Source organism: Sparus aurata, chromosome 22 (genome assembly GCF_900880675.1).
Source record: "Sparus aurata chromosome 22, fSpaAur1.1, whole genome shotgun sequence".
NCBI classification, from domain to species: domain Eukaryota; kingdom Metazoa; phylum Chordata; class Actinopteri; order Spariformes; family Sparidae; genus Sparus; species Sparus aurata.
Genome location: NC_044208.1, coordinates 27,162,220 through 27,188,449, shown reverse-complemented (window position 1 = coordinate 27,188,449; position 26,230 = coordinate 27,162,220). Strand labels below are relative to the sequence as shown.

General features: G+C 47.2%; 1 protein-coding gene across 14 annotated transcripts in view; it reads right to left on the bottom strand.

Moving 5' to 3' along the window:
* The window catches only part of nrxn3b (neurexin 3b), a 292,901-nt gene that overhangs the window by 94,241 nt on the left and 172,430 nt on the right, over window positions 1–26,230 (bottom strand). Inside the window, exon 1 of one of the 14 annotated variants that reach the window (XM_030404633.1) lies at window positions 18,960–20,309. The exons of the other annotated variants lie outside the window; for them this stretch is intronic. Coding sequence (XP_030260493.1) covers window positions 18,960–19,215 — 256 coding nt within the window. The 5' untranslated portion in view covers window positions 19,216–20,309. Of the gene's footprint in view, window positions 1–18,959; window positions 20,310–26,230 lie in introns of those variants that run through there. 14 annotated transcript variants of the gene reach the window in all.

Here is a 26,230-nt window from a genome sequence, read left to right as displayed (position 1 = left end):
AAACAAAACTCCAAAGAAAACTATTTTCTCCCTTTATGCCAGTTGGGGTTTTTTTTTTTTTTCTGCATCTTTGCGCAGAACGTGATGATAATCAGGCTTCATGGACAAGGACTGCTGCCACTGTGCTTCTAAATATTCCCCTTTCTCTCCCTCAGACGTGCCGATTTTCGCTATCAGATGGCGTTAAAGTATATGTGTCTGGTTTTCGAGGGTGGGAAGGCGGGCGGGAGAGTCACGGAGCTGCAGCGGGAGCCATACTGAGTGGCTGGCTGGAGCCCTGCGCAGCACCGAGGGTCATTTCTCATTATATGCTATCAGCGCTATCAGGTTTGGCTGCAAGGTATTTCACTTATCAGAGAGGAAAAAACCCAACAGGCTCCGGCGCTCCTCTCTCACCAAACACTTTAATTGGATCTTTAAGCGCTAATCTGCTGCCCCCAAAACACTGCCTGGGTTTTAATTAAACAAACGCCATATTAGATTTCACTTAGGGCTCCCTGAAATGCCACATTTAACTGATCCTCAGCCACGGAGCCACTGGAAGGTGACACAACGCTCCCAGCCGCGAAAAAAATGTTTTTTTTTACTGCTCAATGTTTACAACAAAAACCCTTTATAGCACTGGAATCCATTCCAAGCTTGTGTTTAAAGGTTACAAACTGATTGTCTCAGTGTCGGGGAACCACGGTTCGAGTGATAAGCCAACGACGCCATTCTTACACTGAGTAGCTTCACCTGAAGCCCCCCTCAACTAGAGACCTCAAACAGCCCCGACGCCTCATCTTGACACACCTTGCCTTCAATTAATACCAGGATTATTCAGCCAGAACGCGACAATAACACCCATACTTCTCTCAAAGGCGGGGATAAATGGATCATTCTCGCACTGCCGATAAATCAATAAAACATTACGCCGATGCAGAAAGAGATCCCGCGAGGAAGGTGGCTTACTGATGCCGCTGTCACGCTTTTGCCTATTTGTCTTTTTCATATTTCGTGCTTTCATCGGGAGAAGAAGAAGAAGAGGCGTCTGACGGAGGATCGGACAGAACAAAAGAGACAAAAGGAGGAAAGACGTTTTTTGCCGTTTCACATTTGCTCCGTCGTCGCCGCGGGAGATTTAATCTCAGCTAAAACGTGAAATAATTTGCGACAGTGGGATAAGCGGAGCAACGCGAGGACCAATTACAACTCCGGAGCGATTGATTGAATTCCAAACAGTGACTGAAGACTTGTCAGAACTGCAGGGGGGAAAAAAAAAAAGCCTCACTTTGCTGCACCGTTGCTATCAGCCCGGGCTGCATCTCACTACTAGGAAGACGGAAGGAGCCACTAATGCACCCCTGGGTGCTGAAATGAACCTGTGCTGAGCCGCAGTGCTGACAGTGTATCAACTTGTACGAGCCTAAGAGAGCTATCTCCGAGTCCTGGCCAATGAGAACTTGACTATTTCCACACTTACAACCACTTACAGCAGTCACATTGAATCAATGCCTGTGGATAGTTTGATCGGGCCAACCTCCCCCCCTCCCTCCCCAAAGTAAAGCCTGTCTCTCGGTATATGTCCTGAGCACACGTTTCCCTTTGCATCCTCCTCCTTCCCCCCTCGCTTCTACTCTTTACTGCCCAAGGGTGCTTTTTACTTCTATTACAAGACTTTAATTCTCTTTGATGATAGGCATCGAACACATTGCCCTTACCCCTAATCTCCCACTCTCTCTGCCTCCTCCTTCCCTCTCTGCCGTGGCGGCGAGGCGATCATTATTATGCATGACGTGATTTGTGGATTTGGAGATGAGGGCGCCGTAGTCGAGTGGGCGTTCTTCCGGTGCGAGCAGCACAATAGAGATGTAAAGGAATACGTACGTCCCCGAAGCTACGAGAGGCATTATTTGTGCAACACACCTGAGACACGAGCGCGCTGGCGGTGATGGCAGTCGCGGCTTCAGCGCGCGGAGCAGCGCGGAGCTTCTATTACCGCTCATTCTCGATGCAAATGAGCCCAGCTGAAGCTATCGATGCCACCTGAGCGGCGCCAGAAGGGACGGCAGGCGCCGACACATTCCTGCAAGTCCTTGATAAAACAATTGTGTAACGTATGAAAAAAGGATAATTCCATGAATGATGAATTACCCCGCGTGTCAGAGAAACTTTTTGATTCTATCTGAAAGCGCACACTTTTGCAGGGCGGATACTGCAAAGAGCGTTGGTATTCTGTCGGAAACCGGCTCTCTGAATGTCTGAGGTCACTCCAGGGAAGAGGAGGCGTGAGAGGGAAAGGAAGGGAGAGGGAGAGAAAAAAAAAAGAATCAACTGCATTAAAGTTTGGATGACGGCGGTGAAATATCGCTGAGAGAGGAACACCTCAAATGTTTGATTCTGTGGAAAAGAAATGGATAGTACGGGTGGAGGGGAGCTGTAAAGGCTTGCAGTAGGGATCTCAGGCAGTTGCAGGGGAGTAGAAAAAAAAAAACAGATGAAAACAAGGGTGACGGATAAAGAACCAAACAATTTTTGTCGAGACTTTTTACACATTTCTCTCTCCAGTGGCTCCAATTCCCTCAGTAGGCTCTGATTCCCCCCTTTAGCCACCACAGGCCACTCTCTCCTACCTTTTTGTGCGAGTGTGTGTGTGCGAGGTGTGAGTTTTGGACTGGCTCTCTGCCTAGCCAATTATGTCCTTGTGCTAGAGCCATCTCCCCGTCCCTGACCTTTACCGCCCAGCTCCCAACAGACCGCCCTCCACTCCACCACTTTGTCTGAATGTCTGTCCCACTATCGCTCTTCTCTGGCCCACGAAAACAGAAGCGAGGGGGGAAACCAGCTTCCTCCTTTTTTTTCTTTTTTCTTTTCTTCAAATCCTCCGAAAAATTCCATCTTCGCCTCAGTTTTTCTCCGCTTGTTAACTTATTTGTCGTGCGCGCTCGCTTGTCCGTACACGCTTTGTCCGCGCTACAATCCGCCATTTTTTTTTTTCGCTGCTGTGATCAAAGCTATTAATAGCTGTGAATATATTCCGTTTCCGTGGGTGAGTTTCTGTCGAGGCCCGACGACCAATAATAATGCCACTAGATCTGCCCATTACTTCCTGATGGCGTACCTCAGCAGGGCTCCGCAATCCAATCAAACGGCAGATAATGAAAGCAAGGAAGCAATTTAAAAACCTTGAGGGTCCTTCAAAAGCAGAGAAAAGGCGGCGAAGCGAGCGGATCAGCCAATACTACGGCAGACATCCATACAGATCCATACGCCTCGCACTTTCTTCATCATTTCTTTCTCTCTCGCTGTACATCTTCCTTTTTTTTTCCCCCGCCTCAGTTCTATAACTTTGTCTCGCTCACTGCGGGGCAGGATAATTAAAGTTCTTTGATGCTCTACCTCCCCAACTACTTCACAGGGATAGAGTTAATGGAAGTCACTGGCTTCTACCAGACCTTAGACTTTAAATTGAATGTCTCCACTCCATTTGAGAGCTGTAGGAAGATAAAAGGGCAAAGTGATAGGCTCTTTGCTTCCTGTTCATAGAGCTCTAACTAGACAACTGCAGACACTTTAATGGTCACTGCTCGGCATCATATTCTGACAAATGAGTATCGGTTGAATGTGAGCACCAATAAAACGGGCGATTGTCTGGTGCGTGGTTACACGATGTGTGGGCGCTCGTACACAGCGCGGAGGGTGAAACGGCTCCTTTGAGATTTGAGTCTGATGGTTTTTGGCAGGAAAAAACGTCTGTCCATTCTTCTCGTCTCTCTTTTCTCTCTGGCTCGTATCTCACCCGAACATTTTTGAAGATGTGAGGTTGCCAACAGGAGAACAAAAAAAAAAAAAAGAAAAGAAAAAGAAAACCCAAAAGGAATGGGAACGTCCCGGGCGCTCAAAGAGCGGTAGCTTTTTTGTGTGTCCCTCGCCGTGCCAAAAAATGTTTGTGTTTTGTTGCTTCTCATTTGGCCGTCTCCTCTCACCGTGTGCTCTTATCAAAAGCAGAGGACAGTTGAAGCAACAAACTGTTGGAGGCTTTGTTGCTGCCTGCTGCAGCATTCGCTCACTTCTCATTAAGGGCCGGCATGAATCCTGGGGACAGATGATGTGGAAGTATCTTCACCGTGCATGCCGCACAAAAAAAAAAAAAAAACTCGCCCTCTATCTGCGCGCCTCTGAAAGGTTTCCACTGTGAATGTCACAATCGTGAACCACAAAAGGGGGCTTTCCTGTTGTAAAGCTTGTAGCTTTGATGTATCCTTCAGCTCGAAGGTGGAAAAACAGACATACAGTACCCACCCCGCGCAAATAAACACATACACACTCATCAATTCATTCATCCCACGCACTTCAGTTGCGCGCAGCATCAAAGACGCAGCGCGGTAAGGACGCCTCATAGCTGATTACTAAAGCTTGTCTCTATTAGTGTGGGAAGTGTCCAGCGTAGCGAATGTACACACTGTATATAATCAATGCGCCCTTACGAGATGTGAATGACGGTTTTAATCATCTGCCTCTCGTCTTTCTTTTTTTTTCAAATTCTATTTTTATTTGCCCGTGATGTAATGGTTTCTGATGAATGCTCCGCAGCATCAGAGTGAATACATGCCCCTGTGCCCTGGCTGTCAGTGTGTACAGGCTCGTTCTGCCAGAAAACACTCACTCCACAATGACTTGTTTGCACTCATTTTCCAAATGAATGTCACTACAGAGACGTGGGTTAGGACCTCTGCTTCGCTTTTGGTAATTAAGGTTTACGCGACTTGAGTGTGCGGTCTGAAATATGAGCGAGCGCACGGAGGCCCTCCTCTTCCTCCTGTTCTGAATCACAGCGGAGGGACATGCATGCGTATGGACACGTCGCGTATGTGTCAAAAGATTTTTTTTGTTCACGGGTGCATCCATACAGTCCGAGTCTGTTCGTGTCTGGGAGGAGGATGTGCGTGTGCCGAGGCTTTGAAGTGGATCCATGCTGGGGTGCATTCCGCATGGCAGGAGGAATCGCTCCTGGCGAAAAAATCACGGCTACGCGGCACACATACAGTACACGTGGACACACAGTTGGAGGCAGTCGGAGACGGAGGAGCGACAGTATTCCATGAGACAAGCGAGTGGGCTACAAAGCACCATACCTGCCAGCTCCTATCTAGTCGGCGGCGTCCCGGGAACCAGACCTAACCAGACTCGCCAAGTTTGGTCTGTTAAAGGGCACGGGGCGTTTGATTCAGCGCACGTACCGTCATCTCTTTGGTTTTGCTTTTTTTTTTCTGCTCCGGTTTGAAATATTATGGCCATCAGCGCTGACATTAAGAGCTTGTTTCATCATCTTCGTCAAAAGTGCAACAGCGAGTCGAGCACTTGCAATTTATAAGAAGCTACAGCTGCAGCTACGGGCAAACACTTCTGATTGTGATTGGAACACAAGGCCGACAAGGTCCCGAACGATCGAGGGTCATACCTTCAACACAGGGCCGGGCCATATATCTATATTATACACTATACACTATACAGTACATGATCACACAAAGGAAAACACCGTAACATATGAGCCCGCTGGACAACCTTAACCTCTCAGTGAAAACCCATTTGCTCACTAATTCAGCACCCAGCGCTCATCTCCCGATTGGCACAATGAGCCTCTTCACTTCATCAACAGCCGCCATGAGGATCAATACAGCACTTCGGTATCGATTCTGCATTCTGTGGTCAATGCCAACTCCAATAATCACCTCTGTTCGCGCATCAATTACGCCTGTTCTGCTGCTAAAGGTTAGATAAGATGCTGTGGGTTTTTTGTTTTTTTTCCACGAAGAATCGCTGCTGAGGACCAGTAACAATAACCGAATTGATCCTAAAGAGACAGATAATGAGGGTCAGAGCACCTGCTGTCGGGCAACGACTGCACCCTCGCGTTCGTAGACTCGGGATAAAACCCGATTGGCGATGACGAACGGCTAAAATTGCAGGATAAGTTTGCGCATCGGGAACTGTGCGGGATGCAAGAAGCTCTTTGCAGTTTGTCTCGGCGTTAAAGACGACGTCTTTTTTGCTTTCTTTAAGGTCTGTAAGTTAGCGAAGCAGAGCGGCCCTCTACACTGACAACATTAAGGTCAGCCGAAACATTAATTCAGTCGACAGTATAAGTTATTCTCGTCTGAAAAACCCAAACACCCAAACACACATTTGACATTTGAAAAACCGCGACTATGTTGCCTGGACTGGCGCTGATATGTACACTACGGCACTGCAGTGGGGTGAATATCCGCCTCTCTTTCCTCTCCTCTACCAGAGCCTGATAAGCTCTGCTCCGGCTTGGCCAGATAGACAGAACGGGGGCTGAGTTTTTTTCTTCTCTTTTTTTTTTTTTTCTCCCCTCTTCTCTGCAGCGTGTCCTAGATGTCTGCACACAGTGGCAGCGCTGCGTTAATTCGCTCAGACGCTGTCACGAATGCGGCTCAACGCAGCCCGAGCCTGCAACTTGGCATGAGGGTAAAAAGCAAAGAGAGAGAGAGAGAATGAGAGAGAAAACACTTGGATGGAGGGCTGGATAAAAGGGAAAAGCAGAGATAAAACGAGAGAATTAGACGAGAGATAAAAGGAGGAAAAAAAAAAACCAACAACAAGATGGACGGACAAGGGGAAGAGATAAAAACCAAACAGGGGCTATTTATGAAAATGAATGGGGATGTTGGTTTGTGGAATTAGCGCTGGCAGCAGATCATGCGTGGGCATCGGCGTCGAATCCCATTCAGGCGACACGTGGCTGCGTGCTCATGCCTATGGATTTGGGAGAGTGACAGTGTATCAGGATAAGCCCGTCTCTCTCGGCTGCATTCAGAGATGTAATCTGCGCTGTGTACAGCCTGTTCTCAGGCCAGGTCCTTTTCACGGGAGTCACTTCAATGTGAGGGAACGAATGTGACATAAACAGCGTTTCCTCTCCTCGAATTATAGAAACTAAATGCAGGATTGTAACTCGCTCACCATCAAGCAAAATCATACCGCTGTTGCTCGTGTTATTAACACTTTACAGCTGAGTTTTTAGAATGGATTGGCATTCATTCCAATAAAACACATCAAGGGCAGAGAATCAGACTTTTCATCGACCTTTGTAGCTTCCAGAAACTTGGATTACGCTGGATGAGCTGAATGGAGCCATTTTAATTATTGTTATTTTTTGACTCGTCAGCTGTTTTTGAGGATACTGCAACACTGCTCCGCTGCTCCAGAAATGTTTTGTGGACTAGAAAACTTCATCTGACTTTCCCAGCAGCGCGAGGGCGAGAAGACGATAACTGAATTTTCATTTTTCGGATGAGCTTTTCTATGACCAATTCTCTGATTCCAGCTTCTAAAATGTGAATAACTTCTGGTTTCTTTACTCCTTTATGACAGTGAACTGAACGTCTTTGGGTTGTGGACAGAACAAGACATCTCAGGACGTCACTTTGGGCTTTAAGACACACCGTTTGACATCTTTCACACCTTTTTCTGACATTTTATTGACCGAACTACTATCGAAAAGTCAAGAAAACATTCCACAGATTAATTGACAGTGGAAATAATTGTTATTTTCAGCCCTATTAGCGACTCAGCCACTATTTGATTGCCAGACTTTAATAGATAAATTAGATCTGGAGATGGCGTAATAGCCGTATGGGGAAGGGATCGGCAGATTTCTGTAATGCCTGAAGAATGGAAAAAGTGGGCCTTTTGTTGGAATATAAAATCTGCTTAGCTTACAGTCGGCGCTGATAAGGGCAGGCAGAGGTAAGAGTGGAATAAGGATCAAATGCAAGAAGCTAGAGGACGGCCATAGAGAGGAGAAAATCAATTAGATAGAGGGAGCGGAGGGAGATAGAAGAAAAGAAAGGGGAGGGTGCTTTTTTGCATGTGTGCGATGGTATCATCAGGTTCACGGCGGCGAGCGCAGAGTTGAGTGATTTTTATGAGAGTGACGGACGCGAGAGGAGGAAGGTGGAAGAGGGGTGAGTCATATCTTGGTGCAGATACAGTAAAGCACCGGCAGCGGTGTGTTTGTTTGCACGCTCACGCAAAAAGGACCTCTCTGCTCGGGTACACACTTCAAACCGCATCTCGTAAGTGGATTAAAAGCACAAACATACACACGCGTATGTATTAGAGAAGGAGAAAAAAAAACCCTCTCTTCCGTCAATAATTCAATCTGCTCTTCCCGGGGAAAGTAGTGCAAGCATATCAGAACACAGTGGCTCGCATACAGACGTGTGCACACACAAAGCACGAGCCGCTATAATCTTCTTCTTCTTCTTCTACTTCTTCACACACACACGCACACAGTCGGCATCAAGTCGGAGTCAGCATCTTTAGATAAAGCAACGTAGATAACAGCCTGGCATGCTATCATCGCTGTGATTAATCCCTCGGCCTGTTTTCGGAGCACTTGATAAATCAAATGAAGGAAACACCCACTTCCCACCCACACATGCACTGACGCAGGCATGCGTGGAGTAATGAGCGTCTAATCAATCTTACTCAGGCGCGGCGGCTGCAGTTTCATCCTGCTGGCGAGGCTGAACCGCTCCTTGCACTCTTCATTCTGACAAATATGGGACGTATATTGTTTACATCTACAGGGCCCTGGGGGGCTTTTGGGGATCCATATGAATTATCCATATCCACTAAGTGCCCTGTAAAACAGGATGAATCACAGGTTGAGGCTCGCTTTAAAGTCTCAAGTGGTTATGTAAGACCGGGGCGAGGACGAGATCTGCCTCCTTCCCCTGTTGTATCTCTTTATGGTAATTTCGCCAGTTTATTCTACACTCAGGATTGCAGCAAAGATAAAAATATATACACATATATTGTGTTTATTATATACAAAGCAGTGCTTATGATTCCAAGCTGCAAGCGCAGTTAGAGAGAGGCAGGATGAAGCTGTTTTCTCGAAGAGGCAGCTCTCTGTACAATAAACAAGAGGTCAAGGAGTGGGTGGAAAAAACACTCGTGCCCTCCGCCCCGCTCTTAAACTTGTGACCAGCCGTGGCAGAATATTGCCCTTCGGAGAGCGCTAACGATTCCCGAGAGAGCGCTAGACGAGAGTGCACACAAGACGGTGTTGCAGGGTGGAGCGGTGCATGCTGGGAGTTGCGGGTTTCAGGACAGATTTGTCACATGCGTTCGTGCACGCGCGAGACCTCCCTGATGGTGTCAAGTCTTTAGCGCGTATTAATTTTGCAACTTTTAAGCAAATTTGGATCTTTTTTTTTCCTTGTAAATCAGTGCGTTTCCATCAAATACTTTTATGCAAAATATAATTAGGAGGGCCTGACAAGATTACATAATTAATTGAGCATCGTTAACTGGTGTTTTTTTTTTTTTTTTTTTAATCAGCCTGTGAGCCAGCGGTGATTAGAGAGGGGTGACGCGCTACAAGGGGTCTCCATCTGGACTCCAAAACAAGGAGATTGTGGTTATGTACAGGAACCCCGAGGCACCTCCGCTCTTTTTTTACTCTTTCATTTGCGGGCTTACTGGCGAAGAAAAGTGAGTGGCAGCATGACATGAATGCTTTGTCTGCAAGCGGAGGAAGCAGAAGTGTTTATTCCAATCTCAAAGGGGGAGGTTTTTCCACACCAGCCGACTGTGAAAACTGTTATTATCTGAGCCAAAGACGTTCGGCTTTCACCTGTGTCCAGTCGTTTGTTTGCTTGTGTGTTTGTTGGTTGGTTTGTGAGCGGGATTGCACATACTGATTTCCACGAAACCTGGATGGTCTCAGCCTAAAATGTCTATTTTCCGTTGCGGATCCAGATAAAGGGACGGATCCACGAATTAGGGTTAGGTGTTCAGGCGGCTTGCATCTATGATTAGCATTGATCCTAGATGTGGTGAGCTTATTTAATGCTTTGAGTCTGGGTAGCCATCTCTGCGACACAATACCCAGATATATTTCAGACGGCGTCAAAACTGTCATTTCTTCCGGTCTGTTGATAATTGTAGCACATTTCTGAATGTTTTAAACTGAAACTCTTACATATTGCAAAGGGCACTGTTGGGCCTCAGAGGAACGATGCTCTCTACTGGTGCCGCAGTATCAACCTTGGTCCAAAAAACAGCTGGATTGGAAAAAAAAGTGCCTTTCAGGGTGAGAAGTAGCTGCTCTACAGTTTCCCCTCTGCAGGCCAAAGTTTTGACAATTCGCTGAGGATCGTCTGAGTCTAAGCTGAGCGCCCGTGACCATGAGTCCGATGTCCTTCACGCGGTGCAAGCTGGGTAACACTCATTCTAAGAAAGGAAATCAGGATGGGAAACAGCGTGTCCCTCAGTTTTTGCATGTTCTCAGATCTCCGGGCGACGTGTGGGCGCGCCAGTGTGCGGTTCTGCGACTCGTTTGTCGCTCCTCACACTGCTCGTCACATCGCTGTCCTCACACGACTTATTACCATCCGTGCGTGTGTCGGGACGCGACGCGCGCACGTCGGCACCCTCAATGACCGGCCATCGCGGCCAATCAATTCTCCCTACAGGTGTTCTTTTATAGGCTCCATCACAAAAATTGGGTTCACATTGCTCTGCCCGCCTTTCTCTCTTTCTGGCGTGCTGTGTGTCCACATTAGCGGTGCTAGCGAGATGATATCATGTTTCCGGCTGGCCAGCGAGCCTCTTAGTACACCCTGGCTGTCTGTTTGCTAAGGGACCGTAGGAAGTCCCAATGCAATATCCACTCAGTGCGTCTGGGCAAGCCCATTAGCTACTTTAGCCTGGACTAGAGTGGGTTGGAGAGGCTATCCCAATCTCTCTCTCTCTTCCTCTGTCTGCCTCTCTGCTGTACCGCACGTGCGCACTCTCTCCATCTTTTCCTCACTTTATCTGCCACCTCGCCATCTCGCTTTCTCTCCCGCGGCAGTCCTCTATCCATCTCTTGCTTATTCACATTTTTACATCCCACATCACATCGTGCTTCATTCTCCCGCCACAATCCCCCCCCCCCTCCCTCCACCCTTCTCCCTTCCGCCGTGATAAACCACAATGAAAGAGGAATAGTGTGACTGGAGAACCTGGCAGAGCGAGAGATATTCATCCAGTCCTTGCAGGGCGAGATGGAGGGGATTACGAATATTATATTTGCTTGGCTGTAAACATATTTATCAGGGGATGAATTATCTGTTGGTTGCGTGTGTGTGTGTGTGTGTGTGTCTGCAAAAACATGTTTGTCTAGACGCTCGGTCTCATCTCTGGAGAGCCGAGCAATAACAAAAATCACCTTTGACACGGTGCGACTGTCTAAGCTCCGGCTGCATTAACATTCATCCGCTGCTTTACCCGCAGAAATGTGGAGCAAACACAGGTTAATTACTAGTTAGATACACTTGTATGGAGAGGAAGTCATTAATTGTGTTTCTTCTTAAATAATTCATTCCTACTACAGCAAACTACGCCAATAAACTATTAAGACAGCCCATTAACCCTAAGGTGAACGCGTAAATAGCCGACATTACGAATCATTGTCCATAAAGGTGCTCCGTCTTGCTGCCAATTGCGCCCTCTCTCAGAGGATCAAGAATCAATCACTGGAGAGCTAATTATTGCCATGAGACATTCTGAAGAGAGATGTGAGCGCGAGGGAGGGTGGGCCTCCGTGTCCGCCGCGTATGAATCATTCAGCGGCTCTCCTCAAGGTCACGGTCGGAGCAAATGTATCTAATAATATCCCCGTGGCTTCAATGAAGGGAACCGACCCAGGTGATGGACTGAGTCCCGCGACACGGGCGGCGCATCCGAACGAGGACGCGGGAAGTCCTTTTGAAGTTGTCCTCACGTCTCGCCACCTGTTGTGATGACGACTATAATGAGCTCCGGCAAAAAAGTGGCGAGGGCCGGCGAGCGACCTATTAGTTCGGCTGATGATGTCACAGTAGGTCACATCCGACATGATTCACGACCTCTGCGAAGGAAGTGTTTCCTCCCGTCCGTCTAATCTCTGGAGGTTCCGTCACCGGAGACGGACGTCGGCGTGGTCTGCGTTCGAAACTAATTGGCTTTGAGATCAACGCCGGAAACCGGGGAACTTTTCGCTTACGTCTGCATCTGAAGAGTGAGTAATAACAGTAAAATAAAAAGGAGCGGTTGAGTTTTTAAAATGGCTGAATAATAAAACATTAAAGAAAGGAATTAAAGATAAAATATCTCTATAGGCCCGGCTCGAGTCCTGCTCATCGGATTGTTCATTTGCATCGAGGACGGAGCTGCTATCAGTGGGGGTTTGTTCAAATGAATAATCATTTGATGGATAATTATGAGATGTGTTCAACTACTTCCTGTTGGAGCCATGGCCGTAATTATTAAGAGCTGGAGAGCATAAATATAATTAATAAGGCAAGGCTGGAGTGACCGAGTGGGGAGGAGGGGGGAAAAAAGCAAGTGCTGAGTTTCTGGAGGAAGAGTTAGCAAGGACGGACTTTGCTGGATTAATTTGCAGAGCGAGCAGATTCAAGGGGGAAAAATACAGTGACGCAAAAGAAAACAAAAAAAAAAGGTGTTTATCTACATGTTGTGAAAGAAAAAGAAATATGAGCAAAGGAGAGAGTCGTGGAGAGAGGGAGGTAAAACGTGAGGCTGCGAGCTGAGCAGGCACAAAAGAGAGATAAAGGTCAGGATGAGAGGAGGCGCTGCGACGTCGCCGTCACCTCGTTAACGTTCTCAACTTTTTGTGTCTTCACTCAGTGTTTTGTTTCAACCTCTTCCTCTGCTTCCTCACCTTTCTTCCTCTCCTCGCCTCCTTTCCTTCCTCTCCGGCAGCGGGCTGAAAACAAAACAGCCCTGTCTCCCGCCAAGATAAAATGCCTGCGCTCGCGAGGGCAAAAAAAAGAGGGGCAGAGAAGGCAAAAAAAACCTAAAATAACCACATAATTAAGCCCCCGAAACAGCTCTGCCCATCGATTTGCTGTCCAGAGCATAAACAGGGAGCGGCGGCTGGGAAAAGTAGAAAGAGGGCGAGAAGAAGTGGAGCGAGGAGGAGCAGGGATGAAGATGGAAGGAAGGCAGGCGAGGAAATGTTTTCAAATGAGATTCCAGCCCGCCGTCTCTTTTTCTGAGGGGCGAAAAAAATAAAAAAACACAAAGTCCACAGGAATCTCTTCTCCTCTATCGCACCGCCATCACACTCCCTCGTTCCTCATTCTATTTTTTATTTTATTTTTTTTCCCATTTAATTCCACACCCATCATGAATAGCCGGAGGGCAATATCATTTAAGTCTACCAGTGTGCTGTATAATATCTGCACACACACACACACACACACACACATATACACAAACACATCATCAAGGTAGACCGCGACACAAAGCGTACAGTGCTCTCGGTTCATTGGAATAATTCATATATACGCTATGCTACATGTGGGACAAGTTATTATGCAGCCGCCGCACCTGGACCAATACATTTTACAGGAGACTGAGGGGTCAAATACATTTTTCATAACTTCAGCTGTGACAACACAAACCGTTCCAGTATGTTGCCATGCTATCTCCACGAGCTGCTGAGCCCACTGAGAAGGAAAACGAATACTTTGGCATTTTGAATTTGCAGTCATTTCTGTGCCCTTGCCTCGGTATGAAAAATAAGCCTCAGCCGCTGCCCTTTGTATACTCTGGGGTAATGGTGACACTGTCACAGTTAGCATTTTTCAGTAGAAACACATTCCGCCGGTAGCCGCAGAGATTTCGTGCGGCCACTTGTGGCTAATAGTTTTTATTCCTTTCGTTCCACAGAGGTCAGATGAGTAGAAGGATATGCGGGGAGAAAACTAATCGTCAATTAAAATAAATATGTACATCACAGTCGCGCTGATAACGAGATTAGAGGCTGTATTTTGATCACGCATGAGCAGCAACAGCCTGGGTTCATGTACAGCAGCGCAAATTGGAACATAGGTTGAAGGGTGCGTTGACTAAAAAAAATAACGTCGTTGACATCCATTGGGTCTGAAAAACAGCTGAGCCAATCACAGCGATGGAACGCTCCACAAAAATCATATTGTGTGCCTGGAAGGTGCAGAGATGTGAACACACGGCATCACAAATCTGCAGCCAGAGGCAGATGGCTTGTTTTTTTGTTTTTTTTCAAAGCGGTGAATTAACACGATGGTGACAGAAACAAATCATTAATCATTTTGTTTTTGCACACCGCATCAACCTGAAGCCTTTAACAGTCTTAATTCTACCGTGTCTCTGATTTGAAATGTTTACATCGTGTCATAACAGGCAGAATACTGCGTTGCAACACACATGTTTCTGTGGAGCTGCATGTGTGGTTGTTTTGCAGCAGCCATGTTGTCTCTTGCACGCGATTCGATCGAGGAGGGTGAACGCAGCGAATGGCGTTTCCTAATAATGGCGCTGTGCTCTGGCGCGTGACCTCTCAAGTCAGAGGCTGCAGATTTATCAAAATATCTGTCCCGCCGCCCTCGCGGTGCTGCAGGGATTTAACGAACTGAGGGAGAAATTGTTTACACGGTATAAAGAAGCCGCGGATGAGATTATCAGTTTAGAGATCAATGCAGAGCGGTTCACAGGCCTTCCAGCCGAACAACAACATTCAGTGCTATGTTAAGATGCTGATTTAAAACGCATCAAGCCAGTCTTCATAAAACAAACTTGTTTACAGTTGAAGCATCGTTTGGTTAGTCACCTGCAAGTGTTTAGTTTGCTCTTATGTTTCCCGCGTTTAGCACGTTAGCATGCTACCATCCTTCCAACTCGCTAAATGCAACGCGAGTCATTTTACTTCATTGGCGTTATTACAGTTCAACCTGCAGAGGATCTTTTTATCTGCATTAAACGAGTGGCCGTTTCTCTCCAGCCCAAACTAATTCAAACAGCGCTGAGGGGCAGAAGGGGACGACACAAGTTCTGCAAATCAGGTTTTAATCCCGAGGGAGACTTGAATGTCTGAACCAAATCTCACATGAATCCGTCCAACATTTGTTGAAATATTTCAGTCCAGACCAAAGTTGTGGACTGGTTGATAGACCCAAAGTGCCAGCAGCACAGACATGTTGCTAGCATGTTGCTAGACAAAAATAAAAATCTAAATGGACAGCGTTTCCGGCGACAACATGAATAAGTCAACATGTTTCCAGTGCACATTACTGTTGGTGAAGTAGTGCTCTCATTCTACATGGGATTCCTGAAGTGGGCACATCATATATTTATAGAAATATTTACCACACTGGTCTTTGAATACACTTTGAACCAAAGCCTCCACAAGAGTCGTCTTCTTCTTCTTCTTCTTCTTCTTCCGGGAATGAGAATTTGTTCGCCTTCTTTTCAATTATTCTTGCAGCAGTGAGAAGAAGCTATTCTTCAGTTAAACCCGAGTGCCAATACTGCCACTTTTCCCTCGCACTGTGTCAAGGGGCCCGAGGAAGAAAAACAGCAGACTCAAACTCAAAATGTCAACCCTTTGATAATTTGTGAAAGAAAAGACGGATTTGATGCAGCCTTCATTCAAATCACAGAGCCGGAGCTTACCTCAGAGAAAAATACGGAGGCATCTTCGCTTCTCCTCCTCCTCCCCCACACCCCCGCCGCCCCTCCATTTTAACCTTCTCCAGACTTATACTACGGCGCGGGTCCATTCTACGTGGAAGACGCCGTTGCCAAAGCCACTCTCTTCAAGGTGATCCGGCATCAAACGACTGCCACATACGCACGTCGGGTGAAACGGCGCGCACACATGCTCCCCCCCCCCCGCCCGCTTTTATTCTCCTTAAGTGCTAAGGGCAAGGCTTCAAAGCAGGTCAAAGCACTCTCACAGTTGTTATTCAGTTGACTCATTCACTTTTAAACAATGTCTGCTCAATTTATAGCGAGGCGACGATGCTTTTACTATTGCTCAAAGTGCTCCTCGCCGTACATGTAGCTCATGCGCGGCGACACGTAAAACACCTGACGTGGATTTACCATCTAGTCCTGATTATTTCTATACATTTACTGAAGCTGCAATAAAGAAACACTCGTCTGTGGGCGGACCGGCTGTAATGATTATATGCTGTGTCGTAAAGCACCGTTATCACTCGCAGTAGAGATATTTTCGTCTGACTTAAATGATTAATAATTGATAAGTCGGCACCGTAGCTTGACTTCACGCTCCCCACAGGGGGGAACATGCAAAATACCGAATACTGTTTATGTCGGTTCAACTCGTAAAACACACACCCCCGAAGCACAGCCACTGACACTGACACACACGTGTGTGTAGGCGGTGTCAAATCCCAGCAAATGGACTAAGAAACATCTTTCCAACATCGAGGAAATTATGGAAACACAAACGTTGTTATGTCAGCCACTTATCACACCGGGCTCCTGCAACAACGAGCATGATATCGCCCATCGAGAAAGCGCCCTTTTTTTTTCTTTTTCAAGTTTTGTGATAAATAAATAATCAAGTAAACAAAAATAAATTATTGGATATTCATGCCTGTGGCGGCCCGAGCACATTCCCTTATTCATGAATACCTCCGCTGTGTTGTGTGCCCACACAGAGAGGATCATTCCCAGTCACTGCCTCTAATTAAGAGTTTACATATGCAGAGGGCGTCGAGTCCCGAGTGTGTCTGTGAGGGTGTCTGAATGTATGCACACAGCACCTGCATCCCTGTGTGTGCACGTAGGTGTGTACAGTAGGTGTGTGTGTGTGTGTGTATACACAAGCGAGCGTTAGCATGTATCTGTTGCGTCTTTATGTTTTCCTCCAAGGTCTCCTCTGAATCTGTAATTACGCTCACGCCAAATAGCCAGGGTCAGGCTGTTGCTGCTGAATTGTAAATAGGCAACGCTCACACACACATAAACACACACACACACGCGCACTAAACGCACACTTGCACACACAATAACGAGCCCTCCAGTCTCCGGATTTCTGTCCTCGCTCTTATCTCGCTCTGTACTGCGTCACCACATTCTGCATGCAAATTTAGACAAAAAGTCAACCGGAACCAATCTCAGCCAACTAATACACAGTTATAAGACTCTGAGAGGTTGTCACGCAAATTCTACATGATGATAAAGTATATTCACTGCCTTTAACCGAATAAAGCGACATCAAGCATGGCGGCGGGGGGAACTAACGTTCGAGGCAAAAGAGACAGAAACCCGTTATTAATCAGTCGTCGCATGTTTATCGACCCGCAGGAGCGTGCATCATACCTACGGACTTTTCTAAATGGCTGCCACTCGGTCCTTGCCCAGCCTCTCTCTCTCTCTCTCTCCTCTCCACACACACTTTGTATGGTTTGCACACTCCACATTAGTAATGCAGATCCTCTCCCTTTCCCTCCTTCGCTGCCTGTCAGGCTCATCTGCTCCAACAGCCCTCAACGTGCTAAAAAATGAGCCCTCGATGTGTTAAAAGGAGTCAAGCACAGACCTGGCTCAAATGTATTTTTCAAACAGATTCGATCCCCCCGCAGGGATTGATTGATCTGCTGTGACACAAAGGCACAGACCGGATTGGCCTGAATGCTGCAATAGCTGAATAAAAAAAAGCAAAAAAAAAAAAAAGGCCCCTTGAAATTCGGCCCGCTGTTCTTTTTAGACATTCTCCAGGCATCTTTTGCATTATGTTAAAATATTCTTCAGTGGTATTTTAATATTACAACCGAGCAACTTCTGCGAAAAAGGAGCCGCTTCTGAAATTCAGATAGCTTTGGTTTGCACGTGGTATTTTATTGTTAATTCAACTCTGTCTGCATGGTTTTGTTCTCGCCTCTCGTCATAATGACAGCACGTAAATATTTCAAAATAAATGCTGAAAGACGTGGAGTGCAAAAGGCCACGAGTCAGGGTCGTTCCCTCGGATTTAAAACACACCCACCGGGATTAATTACAGAGCCTCACGTAGTTAAGAACAAATGATTTATTAACTACATGCGTCTACACATTTATTAACGCTCCAGTCTGCAGTTACAGCCACTAACTGAAGGAGAAGCGATTATATAACAGCCGCAAAAGACTACCACGATAACACAAATCCTATAAGACGTATGTATTGTTAAGATAAAAGCCACTTAATGATGCCACGGTAACACAAAAGCTGTAAAAAAAGAAAAAAAAATCGTCTACTTTGTTCTGTCCGACAAACTAAAGATCCCTCCCCTGATGCCTGTGTGGCAGATAATGGCGCAAATAGATCACATTAAGTACCTATAAAACAAAAGTCAATACTGGGGGGAAAAAAAAAAAAAAAAAAAGGCATTTGACCAGCGGTGCTAATTCCCCCTCCTGGGTGTGTACATTCGGCGGCGGAGGAGAAAAAGCTGGCGCTGCTGTTAGGCGAGATAACGCAGGCATGAAATCCTACGTGGACGTTTGAACAGGCTCGTTACGTTTCGAGTCAACTTCAAACAGTGCGGCACACCACGGCACAAAAGTCTCACGCAGTCCAAACATGTACAAGGGCCGACCGCTCGATAAAAGTGGGGGGCCGCGCTTATTAAAGACGAGGGGGGGGAAGCACCGTCCGGATCCTCGCTCTCCATCAATCATCAATTACAGGGAGCGTTAAAGCAGGTGGGATCGTGGCAAACGCAGAGCCGCGGCTCGCTCCTCGCCTGATAGAGTCACTGTGGGTGTTTTTTTCGCTTGTCAGCGCCTCTCACTGACAATTAAACCTATAATCTCATAAATGACGCGCAGCTCCGTGATGCACAGCTGCTGTCAACTGTGGTTATCTCTTCGCGCCGTGGCGGAAGAGGAGGAAGAGTGAGAGGGAGAGCGAGACAGAGAGACAAAGACAGAGGTACAGTGGGAGGGAGGAAGTGAGCGAGTCGGTTACAGAGAGAGGAAGAAAAAAATGACAGAGAGGTGGCTACAGATGGCTCCTTTTGGCTCGGATCAGCCGCGGTGATAAATGGACAGAGAGAGGTGGAAAGAGGGGGGGGGGAGAGAGAGGGGGAGAAAGGAGGGAGAGGCGAAAAAAAGGTGACGGGACTCACCGTGGCCGGCTCGTAGCGAGGCCGGAGAGCGGTATATGGACACAGGTGGCTGGTGGTGCCTGGGCCCCTGCGAGTGATCGGGCCGGGGCAGGGCAGGGGGCAAGGGGGCTCCGGGGGTAGGGGATAGGAGATGGAGGTCTGAGGATGAAGAGGATGAGGATGAGGAGCCCCAGGCAGAACCCAGCACCATCCATCCCACTGCCAGAAGCAACATCCAGAACAGCTGGCCCTCCTGGGGCTTTTCTTTGGGGAGCATGGCTCACGCCCCCCCTCCCTAACCGGATATTTAAAAGAGAGTAAAGCAGATGTGCGAGGATCTCAGAAAAAGTGACCTTCCTGCAGCCAGGACACGGCGGCCAACTCCATAGCAGAGGGAAATCAACACACGCTCCTCGTCAGGGTAGAATCCAGCTGTTCCCTCCAAACAAAACGCAGCTCGGGCTCGTCTCTCGGACTCCAGTCGTTAGAAGGCAGCAGCTCTCCCGCTGTTTTCGTTTGCTCGCTGGCTCTTTGAACCAGAATCCAATATGTCTTTACTTTCTGTTCTCGGCAGGATCACCCTGTGGCAGCTCCTTTGATGACCGAGCGGCGTGCTCGTGTGCGCGCGTGAGCGAACCGGCAAGCTTGTGCCTGCACACTTTCGCGGGCAACACCTGGAATGTGTCCCTGTGCGCCCTTCTCCACCTGCAGGCGCAGAAGTTGAGTGACAGGAGGAGGAGGAGGAGGGGGGAACAACCTGCGCTGCAGCCTTCTGCCCGCTCCCGCCGCTTCGCTCTGCTCTGCACAGCCCCGCTCTGTCAAGCCACAGATAATACACAGCCTCGGCTATGAGACCGAGGAGGAGGGAGAGACGGAGGGAGGGAACGCCAGAGAGACGAGGAGCTCCACACACTCCGGCACGGACAAACTGTGAGCTTTCTGTCTCCCTATCGCCTCGGCAGCAACACACTCCCTTCTCCTTCACAGTTCAGCTGCAGGATCTCAACGCAGAGGTGAAAATCCCACTCGTGCTTTTATCTCCGTCTTTAAGTTTGGATCCAATATTTGTCAGACTTTCTTTTTCTCTCTTCTTCTGTTCTTTTCTCTCTCTTTTTTTTTTTTTTTTTTTTTTTTCTCTCTCTATGTCCCTGGTGAAGTGAAGTGGTCTTGGCTTGTTAACCCGGAGAGACCCCGGACTGATAGCTCTTTGTATTACTCCACAGGAGAAAGGGACAGATTTGCAGACAGATAAAGAGAAAGAGAGAGAAAAGCCAGGGAGAAAAAAGAAGAGGATGAGAAAATGAGAAACTGCTGGGAGGGAGCGAGAAGATGGAGGGGGTGGGAGAGCGAAGAGAGAGAGAGAGAGAGAAAGAGAGAGAGAAGACAGGATGAGAGCGGGCTCAGGTGAAACTAAGCGAAGATGATGGGACGGAGGAGAGGAGGGAGAGGAGGGAGAGGAGGGGAGGGTACGGGGGAGGGGAGAGGCGGCAAGTGGGCCAGCCTATGCAAATCCTCCCTGAGCAGCGAGCAAATCAGGGAGGCAGGCAGCCACTGCAGAGGAGTGGGCTGCCTTTAGTCACAGGGAGAGGAGATGTGAGGGAGGGAAGCGAGAGGAGCGGGGTGAGGAAACAAACGGCAGAGGAGGAGAGAAAAATGAGAGAGTGGGGGGGAAAAACCGAAAAAGGATGCATTCTAATAGCAGTGATTAAAAAGTGTCGGGTGTTCCTGGAATCGCACCTAGCTCGGGGGGGTGACGCGGCATCACTTCCCCCCCCCGCAACAGCATGTGACCTCCTCTGCCTCGATCCGTCTTTGTTTCTACGGTTCTTAAAAGCCTATCGGAGGAAAACCGAAAACCACCCGACTAAAAAAAAGAATGAAATAAATAAAAACACTCGCATTGTGCACATGGCGACAGATTTGGCGAATTTCAAAAGGGTGAAATCTCTCCCCGCTCAAATAGAAGTGACAGAGGAGAAAAAAAGGGGCTTCCAGTCCCTGTTCTGTCAATCCTTGAGTTTTTCTGAAAGGGAGGAAACCGTCTGCGGGGGCCTTGGGAGAAATAAACACTCAAAGTCAAATTGCAGTTTAATCATGTTTCTTCCCAGAACGCAATTTGATCCGACAGCGAGCGTTCAGCATTTTGGCTGCTGACCTTCTGGACCAACACGGAGATATGTCAACGTGACGAGACGGGCGACTTGTGCACTCCGAGTGGTAGTAACACCGCTGAGGCGAAACTTTCCCGAGACGTGCGACTCGCTGTGGGCTCTGAGGAGTGCACTGTGCAGCTCGGGCTTCACTCACGAATCGCTGCATTAATCAAGACGTCCCCCCTTTCCTTTTTTCTTTATACGTAGAAGGAGGAGTCTTTATCGGAGGCACCCGGGGGCGCAGTTATTGCACTGCTCGTGAAAACACAACAGAGAGATAATGTTTCAGGGGGCAAATGAACGACAGAGAAGAGAGGAGGTTCTGACATCCATTGATCCGTGTAAAGAGGAGGCTGCAGCACTCGGGACAACAGCAGAGTACGTTTACGCTGCAGAATAAATATCATTACCAATAAAAAAGGAATGTGGTGTAAATGTGTACAGTGACATTTGACAAAAGAAACAATTTACCTACTAACCGGTTTGGCTATGCTGCTACTGTAATCATTCTATTGACAAGTTGATCCACGGACCTGAAGGCTCGGTTGCCCCCCGATGCATGAAAGTAATGAACAATCTCCCTTTTTTCTTTCTTTGGGTGAAGGTAGCCTCCACGTCAATATAATGGAGGTGAGTGGGTCAGTTTCATCGCTGAAAAAAATCATTCTCAACAATAATCGCGTTCTCTATACTCAAGATAACCCGCAGATTTCACACAGACTGTTCCTTCAGCGCAGGAACAGAAGCACCGCTACTTGCTGTAGAGACAACGAGAGGCAACTCGGGTGAACCGATGCCCTAAATTCGGATAACGGTAGTTCATTATAATTCACAGACTGTGTGTGTGTCGTCCTGGAGACTCCCATCAAAGGAGAATCTACCACAGAAGTGGTTTTGGGTATTTGCCAGGTGTTTAATATCTGTGTGCGTGTGTGTGTGTTGATGGACGCCACACGTGCGAGACGCAGTCCAGGAACAGGTGTGTGGCTGACATCTGAATGAAGGTGGTGGCGTTCCAAGCAAGAGGGGGGAGGGCCGGAAGCTGGGGGCGCCTTACCTACTGTTCGGGATGCAGTCGTGAAACTTTACAGGTACGTGGTTGGAGATGGAGATGAAGCACTGAGCACTTGTGTCGTGATGTCACTGCTGAGAATTGATGGATCAGAACTTGAACATGTCGACATGAGACACACTGCTGGCGTGAATCCAACTGCAGGATGATCTCTAATTATTTTCTCTGGAGTGTCTTGACATATATCTGATTTATCTATAACACCACGTTATTTATTTGTAGTTTAAAATTAAAAAAAACCTTCACTGGTTGTTGTTACTTAACTCCCCTGAGCATGATGTTTGTTCAGACTTGATTGACAGATGGTCTTAGGTTTGCATGTGCAGGGAAGTATGTGTCATCATATTTTCACCAACTGAGCCCCGCCCAAATCGAACCAGTGGGTAAACACTGAAGCAAAAACAAAAATCTCTATCGTGAAACCACCAAAACAGCTCCGATGTCGGGAGAAATGAGCTGCAAGGAGCCGACCACTCACATTAAGAAGCTCATTAGAAGTATCAGATATCGAGGACTTCTGCAGCTGAACAGCACATCTGAAGTGAAGCCATCCTTGCGTCTGTGCATCTTTAAGTTATCACAGCTTCATATTTCCTTCCTTGTACTCCTCCGTGTGAAATAATTGGTGGCTTGTAGAACAGCCTCCAAAGTAAATGTGAACCAGCGGTGCAGAGCAGATTGAGATTTCGACAAGACCACAGCCTTTGTTAAATACTGTATATCGCGATGAGAGCGCCGTCTGCACTAAATATATCATCACGCTGAAAAATTGAATTTGCATGCAATTTTACTGAGGCTCATCAACTTACTACTTTTTTTCTGGCGAGCAGACGCTTTCATTTTACTCCAAGTCGGAGGAGCTGCTGCTGCTGCTGCCGCCGCTGCCGCTTGCATGTGTTGCTCTCGGGGCAGGCTGACTGTCGTTCTCGTGCTGAGAGTCTGATCTCTCGTGAAGAGAACATAACAAAAAGCTGGCGAGCCGACAAAGACACGTGTCGACGCTGGCATTTCATCCCAGTTATCTGTTTGCGTCAATCATTCAGTCGGACGTGTGATGAAAGACGCCAAAACGTTGCGTCATTCTGCGATTATCTAAAATATTTGTCTATTCTATTCTGCAGAACATGTAAAGCTGATTTCACGTCAGATCTTGTTGATTTTGAGAACATGCAACCCGCCGGATTGTAAGATGCCCTGCTTATGTCAAAGATAATCCTACTTCCTTTGATTTTCAGTGAAGAATATAGTCAGATATCAGCTGGAAGTGACGGCGATAAAAGCGAATTAAAGTTGAAACGAGCTGTGGTGCGTTGTCAGGTGATGACGCAAGTCAGGTTGTCAGGTAGTCAGACATGTCCTGCTCTGAACTTTATAACGCACACGCCTCACGTTGGCGCACAGAACAAAAGAAAGCAGGTATGTCACCTTGATCATTACCCTCCATCCCCTACAGCTACCGTGGACCATCCAGAAAGTAGTTATTCTCTTTATAGCGCGGTACGAGAGAGCGAGCAGTTGATCCGCAATCTTGCTGAAACGACCCATCGGGGGTGCTCTGCCTTTCAACAGGGAATCAGAGGCGTTTACGCTGCAGATGGAGGCTCTCGCTCCTGTGAACGCCAGCCACGACGGCCGCTCGGCAGCCAGGCTTCCTCTTCCTCATTTGCATACGTACACTCATGCATAAGCAAACAAGCCACCTGTACAGTACACACTGGCATACACAGCAGCACCCCGCAAAACCCGATCCTCCAGTGCGGCGCCACGCCCCGACGCACGAGTATAAAACGCCGCGTGTTTTGCTCCAAACCGGTGAACCAATGAGGATCTCGGGAGCGTGGAGTCTCCCGCTGACTCGGTAATGAACCCCTCGTCAGGATCAGGCCTAATTAGTGTTTTACATTCTGATTTCTCTGTGGTGTCTCTCTGTGACAAATGAAGTCTGTTCTGGCTGCCCTGCACACAGGCAAATGGAGCGCAAAACATCTTAATGTCACAGAAGAGAGGGGACACGGAGGGACAAACTCTTTTAGCCTCTCTATTAACCTCGTCTCGTGATCTGAAACCGAAAAACCATCAGCCCAAAGCAAGACAGTCAACCTTTTATGTGGAACAATTAGCAACCCGGCCCGACGCAGCGATGGCTGTACGGAATGCACGACTTGGTAGACGTCATTGGCAGGACTGAAAACTCTCGAGGATTCTCATCATCAACAATGTTTTTATGCATCAATTATTGCAAGACAGTATAAAGGACATTATACAAAGTCCTAATGGTGATTTAGAAATATATGAGAGCTCTGCCGATTGTATTGTGTTGTGAGGAAAGTACTGAAGATAAAACATAATGAAAATAAGAAACAATCAAAATGAAGAGACTAATCAATTAGAAAGTGTTTGTATTCAACTGAGGTTGAGAAAGTTTAAGTATGACGATGACAGCGAAAAGATATCTCCTGAATATTAGTCATCAAACGGAGAGAGACGAGCTGAAGTGTCCTAACAAGGAATTAAACGAAGCCGCCGGCCGAAGGAATTAAGAGCGCAACAGATTGACCGGTTTTACCAGCCAACAAATTGAAACAGTCCCTCAGGGTTTACAAAAAGCCCCCTAAAGTTCAACCTAGCACCAAACCAAGTGCACAGATCATTCAGAGGAGAGCTGTTGTGGTCGTATCTGACTCAAGGGCTCTTCAAGTCAGGTGCCAAGCCAGCGGATGCAGGGTAGACGTTCGGACATACGCAGTGAGAAGCTAGGTGAGTCCACTCGCTACCAGCTTAAGAAGTGTCAAACTCAACACACACATCATTTTACAGTGAAGCTCAAAACTGTAGGAACGAGAATATAAATATGTTCTTTCCAACATAAACATTGTACAGAGACCATGTTTGTCTGTTCTCTCTGCCTGAGCATTCAACAACCGATTTTTTCAAATTTGCAATTAAATAAAACTGGAGAAAGAAGTAAGTCCGTTCAGTTCCCACACATTACTCAGAGTTAACACATAATTAGCATTTTTGAGATTTGAATCATTTGCAGACAGTGTTGCAATTGTTAGAGGAAGCTCATGCATATGAAACACACGGAGAGAACCCGATGGTTAAAAGTCAAAAATATACAAATTTAACCTTCTTTAGAGTTTTTAATGGAAGTTAGATAAGAGCCTGCTTTTTGTTGGTGTTGTTGTTGTGGTACCTTAATCATGATTGTCTAGAGGAAGGCAAATCCATTGGGCTGGTTTCAAGGTTAATCCAATGTTTTCACGGTTCATTCTTCTAGTTTCACTTTAATAAGTCTAAAATAACTGCAGGAGTGTGATGTTTCAACATCCACGCGCTCGAATGCAAACTTCTGCTCGTTTGAAGGCTTTAAAGGGGGAGATTGGCAGAGGACAGAAAGGGTTGCTGGGAATTTGGAGCATCGCAGCCCGGCGCAGGAGACACACGACGCACTCCCAAGTGAAAAAAAAAAAATAAAAAATCACGCTGACAACAATATCGACAGCGATAACAGCAAACAGCATTTGAAGCCGTCTTTCAAGTCAGTTTCGCTTCTCCTCACCGAACTGCGCATGCATGTGCGTGCGTTCGCCTGTGTTTTTGAGGGAGCTGTTGTTTTTTTATCTGCTGCTCAGTAGTTCACATGCGCCACTGCCGTTATAGTCCTTTGTGCTTCCAAGTCAAAAGCATTGAGCTGCTTCATTTCTAACATAGGCATCAACCCCGAGGTTAAAAAAACATTGCCTAAAAAAACGTACAGTACTTGGGGAAATGACGACGAGAAAAACGATTACAGACATTTTTTTAAAGCCGCAGTAGCAGCCTCTGGAGGATGCAGTGTTTGCTACAAACCACAGTACAGGGGTGTTACACAGGGTAAACAACACACACACACACACACACACACACACACTGTTAAGGGGAGGTATAAAAATGTGTCCTGTGGATGGAGCTGGAGGAAAAACACGGGGCTCATCAGTATCACATCGTAAGAGTTATAATGTGCAATGTGTCCTGACAGTAGTGCTGGACCACTTCTCACGAAATGTCCAAAGTGAAAAGGTTAA